Source organism: Strix uralensis, chromosome 5 (assembly GCF_047716275.1).
Source record: "Strix uralensis isolate ZFMK-TIS-50842 chromosome 5, bStrUra1, whole genome shotgun sequence".
Classification (NCBI taxonomy): Eukaryota; Metazoa; Chordata; class Aves; order Strigiformes; family Strigidae; genus Strix; species Strix uralensis.
In genome coordinates, this window is record NC_133976.1 from 11431044 (window position 1) to 11451802 (window position 20759).

The 20759-nt window shown below is 35.2% G+C and overlaps 1 protein-coding gene across 9 annotated transcripts in view; it reads left to right on the top strand.

The window, feature by feature from the left end:
• The window catches only part of CACNA2D1 (calcium voltage-gated channel auxiliary subunit alpha2delta 1), a 434706-nt gene that overhangs the window by 372918 nt on the left and 41029 nt on the right, over positions 1-20759 (top strand). For 4 of the 9 annotated variants that reach the window (XM_074869860.1, XM_074869857.1, XM_074869863.1 and 1 more), the window contains exons 15-21: positions 332-421; positions 2848-2916; positions 4487-4561; positions 5882-5956; positions 13874-13945; positions 15023-15094; positions 20181-20242. In XM_074869860.1, coding sequence (XP_074725961.1) covers positions 332-421; positions 2848-2916; positions 4487-4561; positions 5882-5956; positions 13874-13945; positions 15023-15094; positions 20181-20242 — 515 coding nt within the window. Of the gene's footprint in view, positions 1-331; positions 422-2847; positions 2917-4486; positions 4562-5881; positions 5957-8434; positions 9593-9758; positions 9816-13873; positions 13946-15022; positions 15095-20180; positions 20243-20759 lie in introns of those variants that run through there. The other 5 variants (XM_074869856.1, XM_074869858.1, XM_074869859.1 and 2 more) reach the window with 3 other exon arrangements.

Here is a 20759-nt window from a genome sequence, read left to right on the forward strand (position 1 = left end):
TTCATTGTGTCATTAGCAATTAATTTTGGAACATAAATAGTTGTAATTCTCACTTCGTGGAAAGAGAGCAGTGGTTATGGATGTGTAAGGTCTGTGTCACTGAGACTGAAATGTAGGCAAGGCCCTGGCAGTAAATGCTGCAAACTGAAGACTGAATTCTGGGTAGTATAATTTTAAAGAATTAAATACTACTCTTCTATTAGTGGTGAATTTTGACCTTTTTTTTCTGATCTTTTAATTATTTTTATTTCATTATTGTTTATTTTTTATGCTGTTTCTGGACTTTGATCTAATAAGTGTCTTCTGATGAGTTTATTACACTTTTTGGCAGGAATATCTGGATGTTTTGGGAAGACCAATGGTTTTAGCTGGAGAGAAAGCCAAACAAGTCCAATGGACAAATGTCTATCTGGATGCTCTGGTATGATCTGTATTTATCTCTAGTAAAGCAAGATTCTTACCAAATCAATAACTATAGGGGTCCATTTTCCACAGTCCCAAGGACTCAATTTCCTACAGTTCCAAACATAATATTCTTACATTTCCAGCATCTATACACTTCGATAGAGCAATTTTCTGAATAGCTATTTCTAACATCCTGGTCATTACTTGCACCTAGTATTCTCCTAAGTGTCCTGAACTCTAACAGAGAAAAGGAATTTATCCTGCACACAGATCTTTTAAGTGTAGATCATTGTTGTCTTCAAATTAACAAAAGAAAAAAGAAACAAATAGTTTTCCAGCACTGTACCAGTGCTGCAGTAGAGGTCATCTGTTATGTTACTGGTGAGGAGTTCTTAATTTTTCTTTTTTTTTTCCCCAAAAAAAGTATTCTAGACGGAATGAAACCTGTCAGTGTTACTGGGTATTTGTACAGATTTTGAACTTGGATCTTTAAACTATCATGGTTATTGTAATTACTTGCTTGCTCAAGGTAATGATTTCTTTAATTGGACAGTGTCTATAATGAGGAAGTAAACTAAAAGATACATGAAATGCTTTTCTTACTGCTGAATTTATCACTTCGGTCTTGTAAAACAAACATATTCAGGAAACTACGAAATGCAAAGTATTATTAGCAACAATCCAATCTGTTGCTCTAGATAACCTTCTTCTGAGTAACTCTAACTAGGCAAAAATTACTGCAAAATGGTCATCTGGAATCATGTATTTATCCAAGTTCACATGGTCATCTAATGTCATGTCAAAATCCACTTCTTCCTGTCAGTCAGCATTACTGTAAAATTTTTATCAACACATCATGGAACTGAGTGTGACACAGAGGAACTAGTTTTTCTTTGGAATTTCAATGGCCAGAAGTTCATTAACCATGTTTTCTTGGTTACTGTTGAGGTACTTACTGGAAGCATAAAGGATGTTATGACGAAAGTTCATATGTTCTGTACATATCCTGTTGTAAAGTCAAAGCTAAATTTGTAACTGGGGATAGAAAGAGATCTGTTTAATGAAGTAAAACGAGTGATACCTGAAGACTTTTCTTGTGTTACTTTATATTTTCAGTGGGTTCATTCAGTCTTTCCTTCAAGCTTTTCTCTATTTATGAGATTATATTATATTCTCTATTATATTATATATGTGTGTTTGTGATATTAATTATATATGTATTTGTGTATGTGCATACATATATATTTATAAAAAGTAGGACAACCCAAGATAAACTGTTGAGTTAAAGGCCAAAATCTGTGAACTCCTCATCACAGATGAGAGCAAAAAGACACAGGAGTATCTAATCCACTCTGGATCCTTTTCCTGATTCTTGGTTTTAGCAGGGACTGGGACTAACTTGTCACAGTGATTGATTATTTTGAATTCCCTAAAGCAATTCCCTCCTGCAGGGTCTACCCTTCTCCTGCTTGTGCCTCACTGGACTTTTTCCCATCCTTTTTCACTTACTGTCCAGCAGCTGTTTTGGGGCTAAGACAATTCCAGAATTTTCAGATACTTTTAGGTTTACCAGTTATTCATATTTTATTAACAATTATTGTCCTCTCTAGCTGTACATTTTTTTGGATGTACAATTGTTATCCCCCATACATACCCCTCCTGTTTCTTTATTTATCTCTTCGATGCTCCTCCTAAAAATATCCTCCTTTCTCTTTTCTTCTGATTCATCTCCATTCCTTGCTTCTCCCATTCTCCTAAAATGTCCACTTTTTCTCTTCACCTTGCTTGTAATGGTGCTAACTCTGATCTCTTCATCCTTCTTTTAATGCACACACTTAAGTTCATGAAAGATGGTTTAAAAGTCAAAAAGCTGCTACTAGACTGGGCAAATGAAGAAGAAATTTCATCAGAGTGGATTAATAAAGTATTTTAGCTTATTTTTCCTAACGAAATATAGGGAAAAAAGTTATATTGTTCCTCAGTAAAATACATGGAAAGAGTAAGCATCAAGTGAGAAGAAAAAAATTTGAAATAAAACCCAAACATTAGCATAAAAAAAAGGTAGAAATCTAGAAATCTCCGTCGTCCCCCCCCCCCTTCCCCCAGAGATTTTAGTGTAGTGGGTACTGTAGCTGTAAACATGTTTTCATAACATTTAGAGGGTTTTAAACCATTATATCCTAAGTGTTGCACACCATCTATTTTTAAAAAGTAATTTATTATTCTGACTAAGGTATGGACACCATAAAATCTAATTCTAACTTTCTATGCATAAAATCAATGAAGTATTATTATTTTTTAAATTTTTTACAAACTAAAATCAGTACTCTAACCTAGTCTTTGGCTACAGTAATCCCTGGATTGTTCTAATATATTATAGTTCAATATGTCTTATGTAACTAAAAGGTCTTTTTCTCCCCTCTGTATGTCATTATTTCCTAGGAGCTGGGCCTTGTGATTACAGGAACTCTACCTGTCTTCAACTTAACAAAGGAACAAAATGGGAAAATAGTAAGATGTTATTTAAAGAAAAAAAATTATTTGAATTAAATTTAATGCTGAACTCCTTGAAAAATATACATTTCCATAGAGCTTTCTACAGTTTAATTGTCTTGTACATCAGAAACAAACGGGTCATCTCTAGCTAGCTGATAACCTCTTGGGAACAAGAAAATGCAGATCACCTTTTTTATAGTTCTGAGTTTCAGGGTATGGCATTCCTTGCTCTATCTCTGTAACCTGGTGGCAGTGGGAATACATTAGTGCTCAAGAGATGGGAAATAGATGATGATATTATTTAGGCCTCGACAAGAAAAAATGCCCAGATAAATGTGTAACAAATCTGTGAAGCTATGACTTTTCAGGGTAAAAAGCAATGATGTAGAGAATTTAAATAAATTGGTTGTAATGATAATAGAAAATAGCACTGTGTATCTAGATTAAAATCTAAGTATTAAATAAATACAATTGCCCATACCTATTACTGTCTGATATGGAATCAATTTATGTCTTCTTCACCAAATCAAAATGCTGCTTTTTAAAATCAGATCTAGAATATGCTTTACAGTGCGTAGTAAAATACTGTACATTTGGTGTGATACTCTTGTTCATTCAGGTCAAAATATACAGAAGTTTACACAAAATAATATTTGATTCAGTTTCTCAGATATTACATAGTCTTGGAATGAATAAATACAAATTTGATCACTACCATTTCTTTTATTTACTTTCAGAATAGTTCTCTTAGTTTCCCTATAAAAAACAAAACAAAACAAAAAGGTTTCATAATCTTATCTACAAGATAATGCCTGGAATTCACTGAGTCTGGCTGTAAAGTGAAAGACTACTGATTATCGAAGGATGTCTTTCTGAGAAGTAAACCAGCCATTGTCTCATACAGAGGAACAAGAGGAGAACTTGAATCTGCTTGACTCATGCAACCTGAATTTTAGGTTACAGACTGTATGATGCATTTTCCAATACATATTCCAAATCTATTTAATATGGAGAAGGCATTCAGGTGATACTATGTCCCACCTTTCTGTAGGAGGAATATAAATCACAAGTGTAGTAAATGTAGTGCCTGAGTCCCTGATTTCAGATGCTGATGATTGTTATAGTTACTGTTTTTTTTCTTTTGTTGTATTTTTTTTTTTCATTCATGATTATACCATAGCCAAAAGGGGTTAATTGTTTTGGGGTCTCACTGCCCAACGAAGCATGCAGTAGTAGCTCTACATTGGTGCTAGTAATTTAGTATCTACATCATTGGCAATATTAATGCATCACTTTTCCTTTTACCTGTTTTGTTCTTACATTTATTGTTCATCCAGGAAAGCATCCATATTCATCTTCATAAACAATTTTCATATTCAATACTAAATTCTGAATGTATTGAATGTTATTTTGAATCACTTAGATATTATTTAAAATATTTAGAATAGAAACATAAGTAAATAGGCAACTTTTCAAGTAGTGTCTGTCAAACAAGAGACAAAGGCAAAATCAAAATTCACTAACTTGCAGTTATACTGCATTGTAAATATGTCAAACATATGCTAACATTTTGGAATCTTACCAGAATCAGCTGATTCTTGGAGTAATGGGGGTTGATGTCTCTTTGGAGGACATAAAAAAACTGACACCCCGATTTACGGTAAGTTGCTTGCGTTGGTGGTTTCTCTTTATGTATGATTTATGTCTGATTTCTGTGCATGCTCTTTGATAAATCATACAGCAATGACTGGATGTGAGTCAAAATACCAGCAGGCTCCCTTTCATATATTCTTTTCCATTGTTTTCCATTGATTTTTTTCATGGTTTTCTCTCCAGCCATATATGTGTTTCTGTGTGAATTGTCCATCAGGATGCATCTGTAAAAGCCAACTTTTACATAGGGGAATATATTCCAAGTAATTATTTTCCTGTAGCTTAAAGCACTGTTCTTTAGTTGAGTGTTTGGTTCTTACCACAGTGTAGAGTACACAATCATTTCAGCTAATATATAGGACAGTTCTTTATAGAAAAGTTCTTTAATATTCATGTCTGTCTGTACGCTACACAGTATGATTGATTTATATATTTAGACATCTAGATGGGGAATTTCTAAGAAAATAACTAGTACTGTGGAAAACAACAGCTGAGGAAGCAAAGGAACATCACGAATTTGACTGAAGGCAAATGCAAAGTCCAGTATCTCGAACGGAATAATCCCATGCCACAGTACAGGCTGGGACAGACTGCCTCAAAAGGCAGGAAAGGGCCTGGGGCTCGTAGTGGAGGACAAGCTGAACATAAGTTAGCAGTGTGCCCTTGCAGTAAAGAAGGCCAACTGTGCAGTGAACGTGTGTGTCAGGCGTACTGTGTCCAAGTTTGATCTCCTCAGTATAAGAAATACAGTGAGGTGCTGGGCAGAGTCCAGTGCAGAGCCACTAAGTTGACCAGAGGGCTGGAGTACATGGAGAAGATGAGAGAGATGGATTTGTTCAGGGTGAAGAAGGAATCTAATGGGCTACCTAATGGGAGTTATAGTGAAGATGTACTTTGACATTTCTTGAAGCTTATAGCAAAAGTCAAGAGGCAATTGACAAATGGAAATTCCAACTGGAAATAAGGAAAAAAAAATCATTGTGAGGGTGGTTAAACACTGAAGCAGGTTGCCCAGAGAGGTTGTGGAATTGCCATTAGAGATATTCAAAGACCCTTTGAAACCTAGTCCAACTTCAAAATTGTATCTTATTTTGAAGTTAGCTCAGCTTTCAGTGAAGGGTTGTACTTTCAGAGGTCCCATCAGCCTAAATTATTCTCCAAGTTTATGATTCTGAAAGAGTAAATATTAAGAAATTGTCTTCTGTATGCTAATACCTCACATATTTCATGATGCCTGAGGCAATGTATTATTTCTTGAAAATAATTAATTAATCTTGCTTTATTACTTAAAAAGCTTATAATTCTAAACCTCATTTCTTCCCTTCAGCTTTGTCCAAACGGATACTATTTTGCAATTGATCCTAATGGGTATGTGCTACTTCATCCAAATCTCCAACCGAAGGTACGAAAAACTTTCTAATTTATTTCTCTATAATAAGGGGACATTGTCAGAAATAACAGAAATTAAGTGCCAGAGAGCAGTAGTAAAGAATTCTCAACTGGGGGGTAAAGGAAAATCCATGGTGCAATATCACTTCATCCAAATCCGTTTTAGTCAGCACAAAGGCCAGAATTGGCTTGTATCAATTTGGTTTTTGATAAAATAAAAAGGATGTATATTTTGCATGCACATTTATATATGTGAAATAAGTGTTTTAATATACATATTAATACAAAAATAACTAGTAGCTGTAATACTGGTAGCTGTAATATCATTGCGAAGAACTTGTAGTGTGTTACAAGATGGTCTTGAAGCAAACTGAGGAGTTTACTAGTATACATGCTTATTTTGTGATGCTTTCTCATTTCAGAAATTGAAACTCATACTTGCAAAACCACTGAAATTAGGGGCGAACACAATGTATTTTCCTTGTATTTTTGTATTTGTTTATTTGCTTATTTTCTGTTTACCAGAGCTGAAACCTGAGCTGCAGAGTTGGGATGGATCTAGTGAGCACTCCTTCCCAGAATGCTAGACTTTTTAGTAGTTCAACTTGAGAAAGGTCTTTCATCTTTAAAGATGAAATCTTTATCTAAATATGATTAGGACACAACTTTCCTCAAATTTCAGGAAAATTAAACCCAAGATTTCAGTCTTGCTTTATATCCATTAACTGTAGTCCTGACCCTTGGGGGACTCCTACATTACATTTATCTTCTTAAATAACTTGCATCCCTGGCTTTGAGGAGGTATTTCAATATGAATGGATGATTTTTTTTTCTGAAATCTGAACTTTAATCTTTGATTTAGTGAAGGATTTCTCCATATCAAGCAATCTTATCTTCTGTTTAGTGGAATATTTGAAAATGCTTGTATTTTAATTCCATTAGAAACACACTTTCAGCAAATTTTGTCTCTTTAGTTCATAGTGCAGAAATGCAGCATTATATAAAAGACTAAGTTAAAATTTAATTAACTAAAAATAATTTTTAAAAATCACTCCAGATTGAGAGAAATGTATGGATTATTTACAGGAAAAAAGCTAGAAATAATAATGAATCACTGTAAGTATTGAAGACCAAACAATATATCCATGTAGTTCAGCTGTCAATATTAAAATTTCTCATTAAGATTTTTTGACCAATATATGGCCAAGGTAAATGCAAGCTGTCAATACACAAGCAAATAAGGCTAGTAAGGCTTTTAAACTTTAATGGCACCCTACTCCTCAGTTATTTTTTAGCACTCAGTGCACTTTAGAGAAGCTTGTTAAGTAATGGAAGCCTGTATTTGCTGCCTTTAGGCATGGAAATACTGTTTTATTGTAAATTGGATTCATATCCATCACTTTATTCCTCACAGCCATGTTCCTTTGGCAGAATAGCAACAAGTCCTTGACCTCTTGGCTGTGTGACTGTCCTCTCTTGTTTCTTCACCAGAAAATCCTATCATAGCTACAAGAGGTGTAGCAGGCTCTTTTTCACTACTTCACCATCTTTATCTGTCAAAGGCAGAAAAAGGAATGAAGAATTCATCTTTAGTGATTCATTTAATTCTTAAGCTGGGGGAAGTTAGTGTTGTGAATATTTGAATTAATTGCCTGGTGAAGTAATGAATATGTTCGTAATCTTTTGCCAAGTGTGTAACAAAAAAAAAAAAAAAAAAAAGAAAAAAAATAAAAAAAATGCTTCAGAAGAAAAGAAAACATGACTTGATCTTAACTATTGATGAAATATCCCTTTTGATTTATTTTGAAAGGACTCTTTTAAAAATAAAAGAAAAAAAGAAAAAAGGTTTTTATATAGTCTTCATCATTTAGGACTTCAGTTTCTGGATATATGCATTAGGTTTTCATGTGTTAAAAAATGAAAGTTTTTATTTGATGATTTTTCTTGGTGAATTATTCTGAGACAAATACGCGCACCATTACTGACCGAATCTTTTCCTTCATTAGAGATTATTAGAAAGTCAAACGATGATGAGCGTTCTATTTACCTTTTCCTTATATGCAAATAAAATTATGTTTTTGTTAACAGAAGGAATATAAAATGAAGCAATGTAGTATTCTCGTTTTAGTCACAATCTTGTGAGGAACTGATAGATATGGATTCTGTTCATCTCATGTGCTACTATACTGCAGTGTAAACTTGTAACACTGCAGAATAAAGAACCTTTGTTAGTGAAAAACTCAGCTCATCCCAACTAAACCTAGGCAGGCTGAGATGGATTATTAGGATACTAATTGTCATGGCTTCTCTGTGTCGTTTTCTACTTAAAAAGATACGAAGTCCAGAGATGCTTTCACATACTGCTCAAATGTTTTTAGAGTATATTTAAAAAGGGATATTTTATAAATTATATGTTTTATGTTGTGGAATAATGTCTAAATGTAATATTAAGCATATGCATTATTATTATTGTTATTGTTGTTATTAACAGTTACACAGACTAGACTTTTTCACTCCCAGTTTGTTTGGGGTGGTGCATGCTATTCAGACTGATACAAGAACCACGTTTTAAAACTAAGGTACACTACAAAGACAGATGTATTTAGAACTCATGGACTTTCTTTAACGTGTTATATTAATTTTAGTTGAACCTCCTGGTAGCCGTTAACTTATTAACAAACAACATCTTAACCCTCTTTGCTAGCAATTTTTTAATAGATGTAAACTAAAACATAACTACGTCTTTACCTTTGAAGAGGTGAGGGCATATTAAACTTCCAGTGGTCCCTTCTTCTGAATGTCTTCTGCTTTCCTTCTGAAAATCTGTTACCTCAAATCACAACTGGTTCAACACAAAATTTTGAGAAACTGTCTTGCAGTATCATCTCACAAAAAGAAGCCCCTAGAAATTTAAAACTTGTAAAGTTATTTGCACAATTGAGAAAATTTAACAAAAAGCAGGTTCAAAAGCATATTAAAATCATTAAGAATTTTCCCATCATGTACTTACCTGAACATGAAAACTACATCAAAGCATAACACAAGAAACCTTTTTTTTAACTTTCAGTTTAACATCATTTTAAACTGCTTAAAATACAATTTTTCAAGTTTGTGTAGTTAGTTATATTACATTTTTAAACAAGTGCTTAATTTTATGTTTTACTGCCAATTTTCTTTGTGTGTCTGTGTGTACGTGAGTGTATTTTTCCCATTGTCCTGGGAGAGAACAGGTGGATACTCCACCAAATATAGTCGTTGAAGTGAGTGCATTAAGCATGTGTTAACAAGATTAGTCGTAATTAGATAAGATTTGAAAACATTAAATAATTCAATTTCAGAATCTGTTCTAAGGATTAGCATCTTTTTGTTCATTTTCATTATGGTTCTGATCAAAATCTGTTTAATGGTAGTTCTAAAACTCCAGATGCCTTCACTAGGGTCCAGTATTTTGTCTTATGGTTTGTGGTCTTGCAAGAAATGTAAGAGGAAGTGTTTTTAAGAGCAGATATAACAGTAAACAAAAAGTGAAACTCTTCTCATTCTATATTTTAATTCTGTCAGAGTATGTGGGAGGGAGACCTCTTTGTTAACTTAATTCACATCATCTAACATATGTCTGGGTTTTGTTTCCCTAGACAAAACCCGTGTGTAATTCTGACAGAGACCTCAGAACTCTTGATTGGAATGAGGGCTAGTCTCTGCTTCCAGTAAACATGCACTGGAGAGTATAGATGTTGAGGGATGACCTCCATTTTATAAGTAGGCTGTTTACTAATAGTGTAAGAATATAAATTACTGCTTTTTTGTTACTTCAGCAAATTGGTGTGGGCATACCAAAAGTTAAATTGAGAAAAAGGAGACCCAGTGTACAGGTAACTTTGGATGGAGGTGATTAGTGCATAGTGCATTAGAATGCATAGTCCTGGAAATAAAATTAGAAAGCTTCTGCCCTGCTTACTAGGAAAATCTAACTAGAGAACTGTTTACTTTGACAAAGAGCTTCCAAAGCATGAAGCTTGCATCCTTCCTTGTTTAAATAATAAAAAACATGTTATTTGCTGTAGTGAAGGGTGTTCCATTAAATTATGGTGCTTTACTAATAGGTGCTAATTAGAGCCATGCTGTAAAAATTATTCTTTGGATTTTGAAATGAATTTGAAGACTGGAAAAAAAAAAAGAGACTACTTGTGCTGGCTTTGCTTGCATAAACCCAAAGTCAAGAAGATCATTCTTATGACTTTATTGCCAAGTTTTATTGTACAGTGTATGCTGTATAACATTACAGAAGTTGAATGAGCTGATCAATTTTTTTTTCTGGGGAAGTCAGATTAGGGCATATGTTTTATCTACTATTTACATCAGGTTTCTTGGTTTAACAGACCCAGCTCCAGAGAATTAACTGCCATTAACCTGAACAGGGAAAAGGAAATTAGTAACATTTATGTAATGCAATCCCTCAGCAGAACACACACAATGAAAACGTAAAAATCTTTAAAGGAATAGATTAACTGTGTAACTAGCAAAATAACAAAATTAGGTACAGTATACCATGTTAATTTCTTACACATAGGGGAATATATAATGCAAAACTGGTGGCCTGCATAACACTACCAGTAAAGCATGGTGTAAAATCCTGATCTAATTCAAGCCAGTGATTTCACCGAGTGTCAAGTGGTGGCATTTATATCACATGTAGGAGACCACCTCTGGGCTAGATTTTTTGTTTGTGCACTGGAGAAAGCAGCACTGGAACATAAAAAACCTCAATTTTCTGAGCACCCCTGGCTCCTCAGCATGCTATGGTATGATTTTGCTGGTGCTGGGTTTGCCTGACAGTGCTGGCTGCCCAGGGAGGTGCAGCTCTGGAAGAGCTCTGGGCTGTCATCCACTCCAGATGCGCCTGGGTCTCCCTCTGGGGCCCAGGATTTTGCTGCCTTCTTACCATCATTTATTTTAAAAGCCTGTATCTTTGTTAATACTGCAGGTATGAGTAGGAACTAGGCTCCTGCAACTCAGCAAATACGGCCTTCCATAGAATTTGTGAGAATACTGACCTCCCAAATCACACAACGACATTTTAATGATTTTTTTTTTATGTTGCTGCACCAGTTCTTTCTTTCTTTGTTTCCTTCTTAATTTTTCATTGAAATAATAGATCTTTGCCTTTATTTGTCATGCTGAAAATGGACTGCACTCCCTTTATTTGCATGCTTCGTTGCTAGTGATTTACTTTTGTTTTATTAAGTTATGCTGGTGAATGTGGTGGTGTTGCACTTTTTCTAGTCATGTCATGTGCATGATTGGATAAAGAGAAGAGCAAACTGAACAGTAAGTTTGTTTCTTCATGGCTTGGAATAAATCCCACTAAATGGCAACCTTGGAAGAAAAATTTATGGAGCCCAAATACTGGTAAAAACACATTCTTGGGGGCAAAAGACATAGCAGGGAAAATAGATTTCCATTTAAAGTACGGGTCTAGGAATTTTCTATTCTAATTTCTAATGGATTTCTTTGTGCCTTAGGCACATCACATAATATACATGCGTAGTTTCTTCATCTATTAAAAGTCATTAATAAGTACCTTAGAAAGAATGTGTGGTGATATAATGTAGGTCTTAAAAAGAACAAGAACAAACAGTTAATGTATATTTGAATTTTGACAGACTGTTAAAGTTGACTATTTTGTCTTTGGGACTCCTTAACTATGGTTAGCCCAGGTTATCATTTGAAATGAATATTGACCTTGATTTGATGTGATAGCTTTTGTTTTGCTTTTTTTTTACCATTTCTTTTCTTCTCTGTTCCTTTGTGTGTTGGAATGGAATGTGATCTTCACAAATGCCTCCTCTGCCATGCCAATGCCTTCATGCATGCTGTTTGGGTTTGACCATGCTATTCATTATCCATTGCATGTAAGAAAATGTGGTTTTTTTAATTTATTTTTACATTTTATCCTTTTGCTATTTATTTCAAGAGCATGGATTTGTTGGGGGGAAAAATGCAACTGCATAGCAATAATTAAATTGTTTTGAATTAGAGAACATATGTTAATGCTATTATATTAAAGTTGCTAGTTTTATCTATCCTGTTAAATAGGAACACAAAAATTTATTTAAAGTTATCAACAGACATTTAAAAAATACCTGGAATCTTTGTCTGCAAACTTTCCAGTGCATGTTCTCTTTCTGAGAATAAATTTATAGGCTTTTCTCTTAGCAGACAGTAAGACTTACTTGCTAAGAACAGGAATGATGTCGTATACCCAGAAACATGTACATTTGTTCCTTAAGATTACAAAAGAATAATCTTTTGACTTCTAACACTATCGTATATTACAGTCTTGAAAATAAGGGCTACTGTTAAGCTCTTAATGCTCCAGATTATTATATGAAGGTATTTTTTACCAGCTGTTTGGGATGTTCCAATCTTCCAGTACGAACTGGAAATGCATACATAAATTATGATGAAATGTACTTGCATTGTTTGATAGAATAGTCACATGTACATTTGTCAAGTAACTTTACCAGAGAATATTAGGATAGAAGGAATATAATAATCATTTTGAAAGAAGGGACTGTAGGCTACACTGTAAATAAGTTAGCATAGCTGAATCACTGAAATCTCCTAAAAATGTCATTATCAGAAATTACACTAGTTTTAAAATAATAGTAACAGCTAATGACAGTTTTTGTGTTACTAATCATTTGAGAGACAGTGCTCGGTTACTGAAAAAACTAGGCCTTGAGATCCTTTCATATATTAACTATCCTATTACACAAAGCAAATTATTATCAATCAAAAAAAAATTAATAAAACTGGACTTTTTTAATATTCTATTCTAAATTATTAGATTTAAATGGCTAAATAATATATCCCAATACTCTTTTTTCTAAAGATCCTTCATTAGGAAGGGTGCATTAAATAACTACTGAGTGGTGAAAATTGAGGATTTTTACACCACATGTAATATAAAGTCAATGGGGCTTAGCTAAAATTACTCAAAAAACCTAAGAGTCAGATTCCTAACAACCCGTATGGAAGATGGCTCTGTCCAAGTAAATGCAGACTGCAACTGAGAAAAGAGCAGGGCCTGGAGGGTGGCCTGAGCTAGTTCAGCAGAGCTACAGTGGTCTTCCCACATTCCTATGAGACCAAGGTTACTACAGGTACAGACCACCAAACTTCTCTGTGCTCCATAGTCGAGGGTCAACATCATATACATTCCTTAGATCTTGAAGCTGCTGGGTTGCAGTATTTCTGTGCTACAGGTTTCCATCTCTTCAACTGAGATAACAGTACTGATGTCAAAATAAATGCATTCAAACCTGCAATGTGTTTAAGGAAGTCCTGTAATGCTGACAATAAAAGTGATTTTTGTTTTTTATAACAAATAAATCACTTACTATGTTTGTTGCCTCTTTGAATCTTGAACTGCAGTCCATTCCCACCTCATAATGGCAAGTCTGTAGTCTGCTTATGGCAAAATTGCTGAAGAGTGCCGTTGCCCCATCTTACTGGTCAGCTGGAAAACTCTCCCAAATTTCTCTCTCCCTTCTTGAAGGCAGGAAACGTTATAAGAGATTCATATCTGATGTTTCCTCTAATGTGTCTTCTCCCACCCTTACAGTCTGTGACATATCAGCAGTAGGGGAAGCAGCTTCCCAGCATGAGCCCCATATATGACAGACTGTGGATGGACACTGACCATTAATGTTAATTTGAATTTCATTTACCCAGTTAAGCTCTCTATCCAATGAAATAAAATGAATGAGAAAAGGCCACTAGTAATTCATTGTGCTGTAAGAGATTAAAATAGATCGGTAAGTAAATCAAGTTAAGTAGCTTACTTTGAAATGAAGGGATTAGAATGATTTGTAACATTATGGTACTGTGTCTTTATTATTTGATCTTTCAATATCTTCTGCTTCAGAATCCTAAATCCCAGGAGCCTGTTACGCTGGATTTTCTAGACGCTGAACTGGAAAATGATATTAAAGTTGAGGTGAGATTACCTGGTTTCTTAGTACCTGTTGCTGTTTGTATTTCACTGTATAATAACTGAAAAGCAATAAATGTTTTAGATTTTGAATGGGAATCTATTTCACTCTAAATTTCAATTTTAAATTTGTCAAGATTATGAATTTATAGAGAGATGAAGTTGTAATGAAACAAATTGAGACCCGGTATTATTCGTGGGCAAGGGCAATGCATTATATTCCTCTCATTTTGAAAGACTCCATGATTGCTATTTAAATAATTCTTCTTTATTAAGTGGTAATTCCTGGGGAGGATGCTTGCAAAATTTTTCAGAACAAAACACTTATTAATAAGATATTAATATATTACCTGAAATATTTTAAAAGTATTTCCCTCTCTTTCTTAGACAAGTTTATTGCTGTGGTGAGAGAGAAGACTGAGAAACAAAGTTGTGTTGACAACAAATTAATTCCTCTGTATATTTTTCAGTTACTAATTTTGTAATACATTCAGAAATCAGAATTTTTAAAAATAGTTTGTTAGTTTTGTGAAATAAAATGGAGGGGTTTAAAAAATTTTACATTTTTTTAACATATTTTTTCACTTTGACACTGTTCTTTCATAATGACACTACTCAGCATTTCTTAGTATCTGTTAAATTCTGCCTTAAGTTTCTTTGAAATACCTGCTTTGGAGAGGAATTACTCTTGGACGGGTATAAAAATGTTTTTGTAAATTACTGCTGCTACCAGAATCACACAGATGTGCTGGGAAGCACGAGAAATGCTAGACAAAACTTCTTCTCATCCAGACAGAATTCATAGCCTCTCTAGTGCCCAACATCAAGGAGTTTTATAGGATGGTCTTGCTATGCAAAGTATATCAGAATTGTTGCTTCAGAACTCTACTGATTCAGTATTTATTTGGATAAAGCAACTTGTGATCAGAAAAATCTGAAAATTGTAGACTTTTTTTAAGAGCTACAACTTACAAATTTCCATTTTCTGTGTTTCTCTGAAGTATTTTTAATCACTGAAAAGATTATTCCTCTTACATGCAGCACCTAGTTCTTTTTTTTTTCCTTTTTCTTCCTTGCCAATAGATTCGGAAAAAAATGATAGATGGTGAAAGTGGAGAAAAAACATTTGAAACACTGGTCAAGTCCCAAGATGAGGTAAGATAGGAACACAAGCAATTACATATACAGGAACAAACAAAACCAGAAAAATACTGTGAAATGGTGAAAAGATGTTAATTTTATAACGTCGGTTTGTATCATTTTTCCCTCTAGATTTGCTAGCTAAGCTAGACTGGCTTATAGTAAAAGAAATTAAGTTCTTATGAAAAGAAGAATTGTTTTCTTTCTTGGTTTCTTTGGTACATCATTAATCAGGCAGTTGTTGATGAGGTCTTACACTCTGTTCACCAGGAAATGGACCCAGCCTACTTCTGTGTATAAATCCCAAAATAAAGTACTTAATTTGCTTGCGGAGATGTATGAGAATGGGTTTGGTAGTTTATATTGTGGTTGAATAGGAAGAAAATAGTGAGAAAAAATATAACGTTTATATGCCATAAATGAAGACTATTTGGGATAAGCAAATTCATCTTATATTATGCACTTGTGCTTTCTGAACAGTTTGTTGAGTTCTTTATTTTCCTGTCCAAAATGCTCATTCCTGATAAAGATTGATACTGGTTTCTCTAATAAGACAGACATGTTTCCTAGCAATAGGAAATACTCAAACCTTACATGTATACTCTACTTCTTGGGAACCTTAATGAGAAGAAATCATGACTGGTGTGCCAAAGGAGCAGGTCTGCCTGGAGTATGCCCCACAGTTACAGTTCTACAAAAGCTTTTCAAACCTTTACTCTGAATGTAAATGAGCTTGAAGATAGCTAGTTTAATGACTTAGCAGAAAAATGTGAAGCAAAAATAACATCAAGGAGACACTATGTAACTCTTACGTACGTAAGCACACCATAACAATACTCAGCAGAATTGCTTGGGACTGTGCAGTTAATTTTTCATGTGTAGTATTAGCTGACATCTCCTGTTGATCTCCTGTAACTGATATCTCCAATGGCTCTGCTGGTTGTCCTTAAACGGCAGAATGTCTGGTGAAAAGTTCCTCCTCCTACAAGGCATATGCTACAGAATCTAATCAAGTTAAACTGATAGGAAATCAGGTCTCAGACTTTAGGGGTTTTTTATTCTGTTTAAACCAGCACATTCCTTACTTATATTCCATTCAACATCTAGTAGATGGTAGTAACTTTTAAACTCTGTTTTAAATTTTGGCCAGATTACACCACGTGATGCTCAATACTGAGCAGTTCCTATTACCAGTCCTCTGACTCAACTCTGCATTGAGGAGTTTTGATACAGAAAATAATATTTTATAGTCCTAGTCTATTTTTGCATTAAACATGATAGAAACTTACTTGTCTTCATGGGTCAAAATCAGTGGCAATGGACATGTTGTCTTTGCTAGATGAGGCTGAAAATGGAGCTGAATTTTCTGAAACATGTCTTGATCATTCGTCCGTGCTGTGATTTCACAATGTCAAGTTCATGGTCACTTGGTTCTGCAACAGACCTTTGCGAACATACTTAGAACCATAGAATCATAGAATGTTTTGGGTTGGAAGGGACCTTTAAAGGTCATCTAGTCCAACCCCCCCTGCAATGAGCAGGGACATCTTCAACTAGATCAGGTTGCACAGAGCCCCATCCAACCTGACCTTGAATGTTTCCAGGGATGGGGCATCTACTACCTCTCTGGGCAACCTGTTCAGTGTTTTACCACCCTCATTGTAAAAAATGTCTTCCTTATATCTAGTCTGAATCTACCCTCTTTTAGTTTAAAACCATTGCCCCTTGTGCTGTCACAACAGGCCCTGCTAAAAAGTCTGTCCCCATCTTTCTTATAAGCCCCCTTTAGGTATTGAAAGGCCACAATGAAGTCTTCCCAGAGTCTTCTCCAGGCTGAACAACCTGAACTCTCTCAGACTATCCTCATAGGAGAGGTGTCCATCCCTCTGATCATTTCTGTGGCCCTTCTCTGGACCCACTCCAACACATCCATGTCTTTCCTGTGCTGAGGGTTCCAGAGCTCGACATTTCATGACCATTCCTCAGCCTGTTAGTATCTGCACTGGATTTGACAAAGCATACTGCTTCTGATAGCGTAATTTAAAAGGAGTGCAAATAAGGACAGGAAGCCATGCTCAGAATCTTCAACAACTGTGCAAATCCATCAGAGGCATTTTTTTATTCCTGAGCTGTGAGTGTCGTTGAGGAGATCAGTGGCTTTACTTGCATGTGTGTCACCTGTGAGGAGACAGATTAAAATCTGTATGTTCATTCACCTTCTTGCTAATAAGGTGTTGACTTTGTTGCAGAAAGGTTGTCATGGTATTCTATTATATTGCAGAGTCTAGGGAATTTGTCTCAGTGTTGGTGCTGTCTTCCTTCTGATACCATATTCAGAAAGTGCAGAACCTCATAGACTCTCTTTTTGAGCACAGAACCTCAGCTTCAGTGGGGATAGACAAATGTAAGTGTAGATGACCTTAGCTGAAAGATGATGATAATGATGATCTTGTAATCATGTAAGCAGCAGAGTCATACTTTCCTACATTAGTCTCTATGAGAGAAGTCAATTTAACTCAAGCCTTATACACTGACATTGTCCAGGTGCAAATCATGCCCATAAGTTTGAAGTTCTGCTGGCATCCATGTTGGGGATAAGCTGCTCCTGAAGGGAGGGACTCACTGGGACATTTTCAGATTTGTGGTGTTGTTTTCTTTAAGGAGTGCCTTTCCAAGGCTGAGTGAAAAGGTCTCTGTGTAGGTGCTTAGAAAAGGGAGGATTAGAAGGTCGCAAAAAAACAATAACACTATTGGCGTTATACAAGAAATTGCATTCATAGCAAAGCTGTTGAAAAGATCTCAGGCTGTGCTTGCATTTCTCGGGCTGTGTGATAAAAAGGACCTGAAACAGTTGGTCCTGCAACTGTTTGCCCGGGGAAGGAGGGAGGGAAACCATTTACACTTGCAAATGCTGGAGTCAGCTACAGCATCGGGGCGGGGGAGTGGGGGAGATATAATGTCCCTGGGTGTGTGAGAATATGTCAGTTATCCACAGCCCAGACCACAGTCTGTGTTTGAATAGAATATCCCAAGCCTTTTGATCCCAGATGCTTCAAGTACCCAATGAAATTATTTTCCCTCACCTTCCTCACCTCATCAAAGTCCAACATTTCTTCCTCTACTCGGACCTTGCTGAGAGAAGAAGGGATCAGGGAGAGATGGCTGGAGATGGTGACTGCTTCAAGCCATTGCACCCTCCCAGCTCCATGCTGCTGGAGCCAGAATAAAGCTGCTTCAGACCATGGGCCATGCATGAGCTGTGCATCACTTAGGACTTATTAGCTTCATATATTTTCTTATAAAAAGGGCTGATGTGGTCGGTTGCTCTGAACTGACAGTTGCAGTCCTGAGGCTTAAAATTGATGTCCTTTTTGTTTTGCTTTTTGGTTTAAGTTTGCATTGCTTTCCTTTTGTGTTGCAGCTGGCCCCAGCAGTGTCTTGGGAGATGACCTCATACTAAATAAAACATAGAGACTGGACTCGTAGCAAGCGTGGGTGGGGCGCGCTGGAGTCTCCTAAGGCCTCAGGGGCTTTCCAACTAACAGAGAAGATGCCATAGGAACAAAAGCATTGCCACATTCGGGCAGCCGGGGTGGGCAGTAGTGAAAACTGAATGGTCATAAAAACTGCACTAACATGTGTAGGTTCTTTGGCAGTGACCAGCTGGAGATGAGATGGTCCCAGACCACTCAGTAATGAAGTAAGCAAAGGTAAATGGGAGCTGACTTATGAGGACGTGTGATCTGCTGGGTTATCTTTGAAGGGAGGTTTCAGCCAATTTGCTTTCAAGCACGTTCACAGTGCTGGTGGCAACAGGATTTAATAAGAGCCTAGTTCTTCTTTTCCTTCCTTCCCACCCTGGGTACTAATTCTCTCTTGCAATCGTACATGGTGTGCAACCCATAGCACCGTACCTGATTTGGTGAGACTGCCAGCACTAGGTTCAAGTGTCTACTTGTAATAGTATAGGCACATTATTAAATATAAATATACACAATTATAATTAAATTTATAAAATTTATAATACATTATATACAATATATATAATTTATAATTAAATATCTAAATATTATTAAATATAAATAGGCTTGTATAGGAATCTCTTCAGCCATCTTTTTACCTTAAATATAAAATAGACCCTGATATATGCATCTTTTTTTCTCCTTTTTTCTTTTTTTCCTTTTTTCTGTTTTTCTTTTTTTTTTTCAAAATGACTATTAAGCTATTTACACTGTCATGCTGTACTGAAAAGCAGCAGCCAGGTAATGAGAAGGTTTAAAATCATAAATGTCAAAAAAGACACCTCTTTTTCATAAGCATGGTCATTTTCATACTTTTGTTTTACCACAGGGGAAGAAAGAACGTAGATGCAAAGTGAAAAAGAGTAAAACAATGTCAGCCAGGTGCATTAATGATTAAATCTATGGGAAACTGTTGGACTGTGTCTGTCACATTATTTTTCATACCAAAAGAAAACAAATGGTAAAGCTTATTCTAATATATTATTTAAAAATAAAGATTTACTTCAATGTTATTTTTTTCACAAATTCAAGACCCTCATAATGAGATTAGAAACATATGTAAGTTTAGCATGGGGTGCCTATAGAATCAGGATTACCTGGCTGTGCCTATAGATATGACTCAAATTTAAATGCATTTAGCCAGTGGTACTGTGACCTGAAAGGACAGGCACTGGGTGTTTTTGTTGTTACAGTTACCCACAAAGTCTTTTTATAATTGAGGTTTTTTTGCCTTTCATAGTTTAACTGCAGAATGGTTCATAAAGGAGAAAACATCTTTCATCAAAATTAAATCACATAGAAAAATATTTTCATAAGCCTGGCTAAAGAATTTTAAAAGGAAAATGATAAGTCATGTTTGATTTTATTTAAATTTGCATTTCATTAATAAAAAAGATATAGGTGATTCTTTTGCATAACATAAGTTTGAAAAATGTTTAAGAAAAGGAGTTGCAGCAAAATAATAAATAGAATTCCAACAGATTTGTACTTGGTTTTACACTGTGTTTCTCAAGAAAAGGTCACACTTGTTGAAGCTCCAGAGTTAATAATTTATTTTTTTCACCAATATCTCTTTGTAGAGATACATTGATAAAGGAAACAGAACATATACATGGACTGCTGTGAATGGCACTGATTACAGGTAACTCATTTCTGTTCTCCATCGTCTTTTGTGTAGTTAAATGTCCTTTTTGTTTATTTTGGTTAATATTTTTAGTGTTACATTTTCTGTACCAGCTAAGTCAGAATGAGAGTGTCTTGTGTACAGGCCTGTAGGATTTTCTGGGTTCCTTTACAGCTTTACAGCTCAGAATTGTTGCTCTGTCTAAGGACCAGAACCTCAGTCTTTCATCCAGCTGGTATTTCAGTATGCAGGAAAAAATTGGGTTTATGATTGATGTTAAGAGTCTTAGTTTTCCTCCTACTTTCTATGTCACAGTATACTTTGATTCTTAATTGTACACTTTCTCTTATATCCCTCCTCTTATTTATTTTCTTTGCATTTCCATGTACTTGTTTGAATATGTATATTAAAAAGAAAGATGCTATATTTTGTTCTAAATAAAGGACATGACATGTTTTTTGCAAATATTTTTCAGTCACAGTCATTGCTTATGTCATGACTTTGCTAACCTTTGTGTCAGATCTTAGAGGCAAGA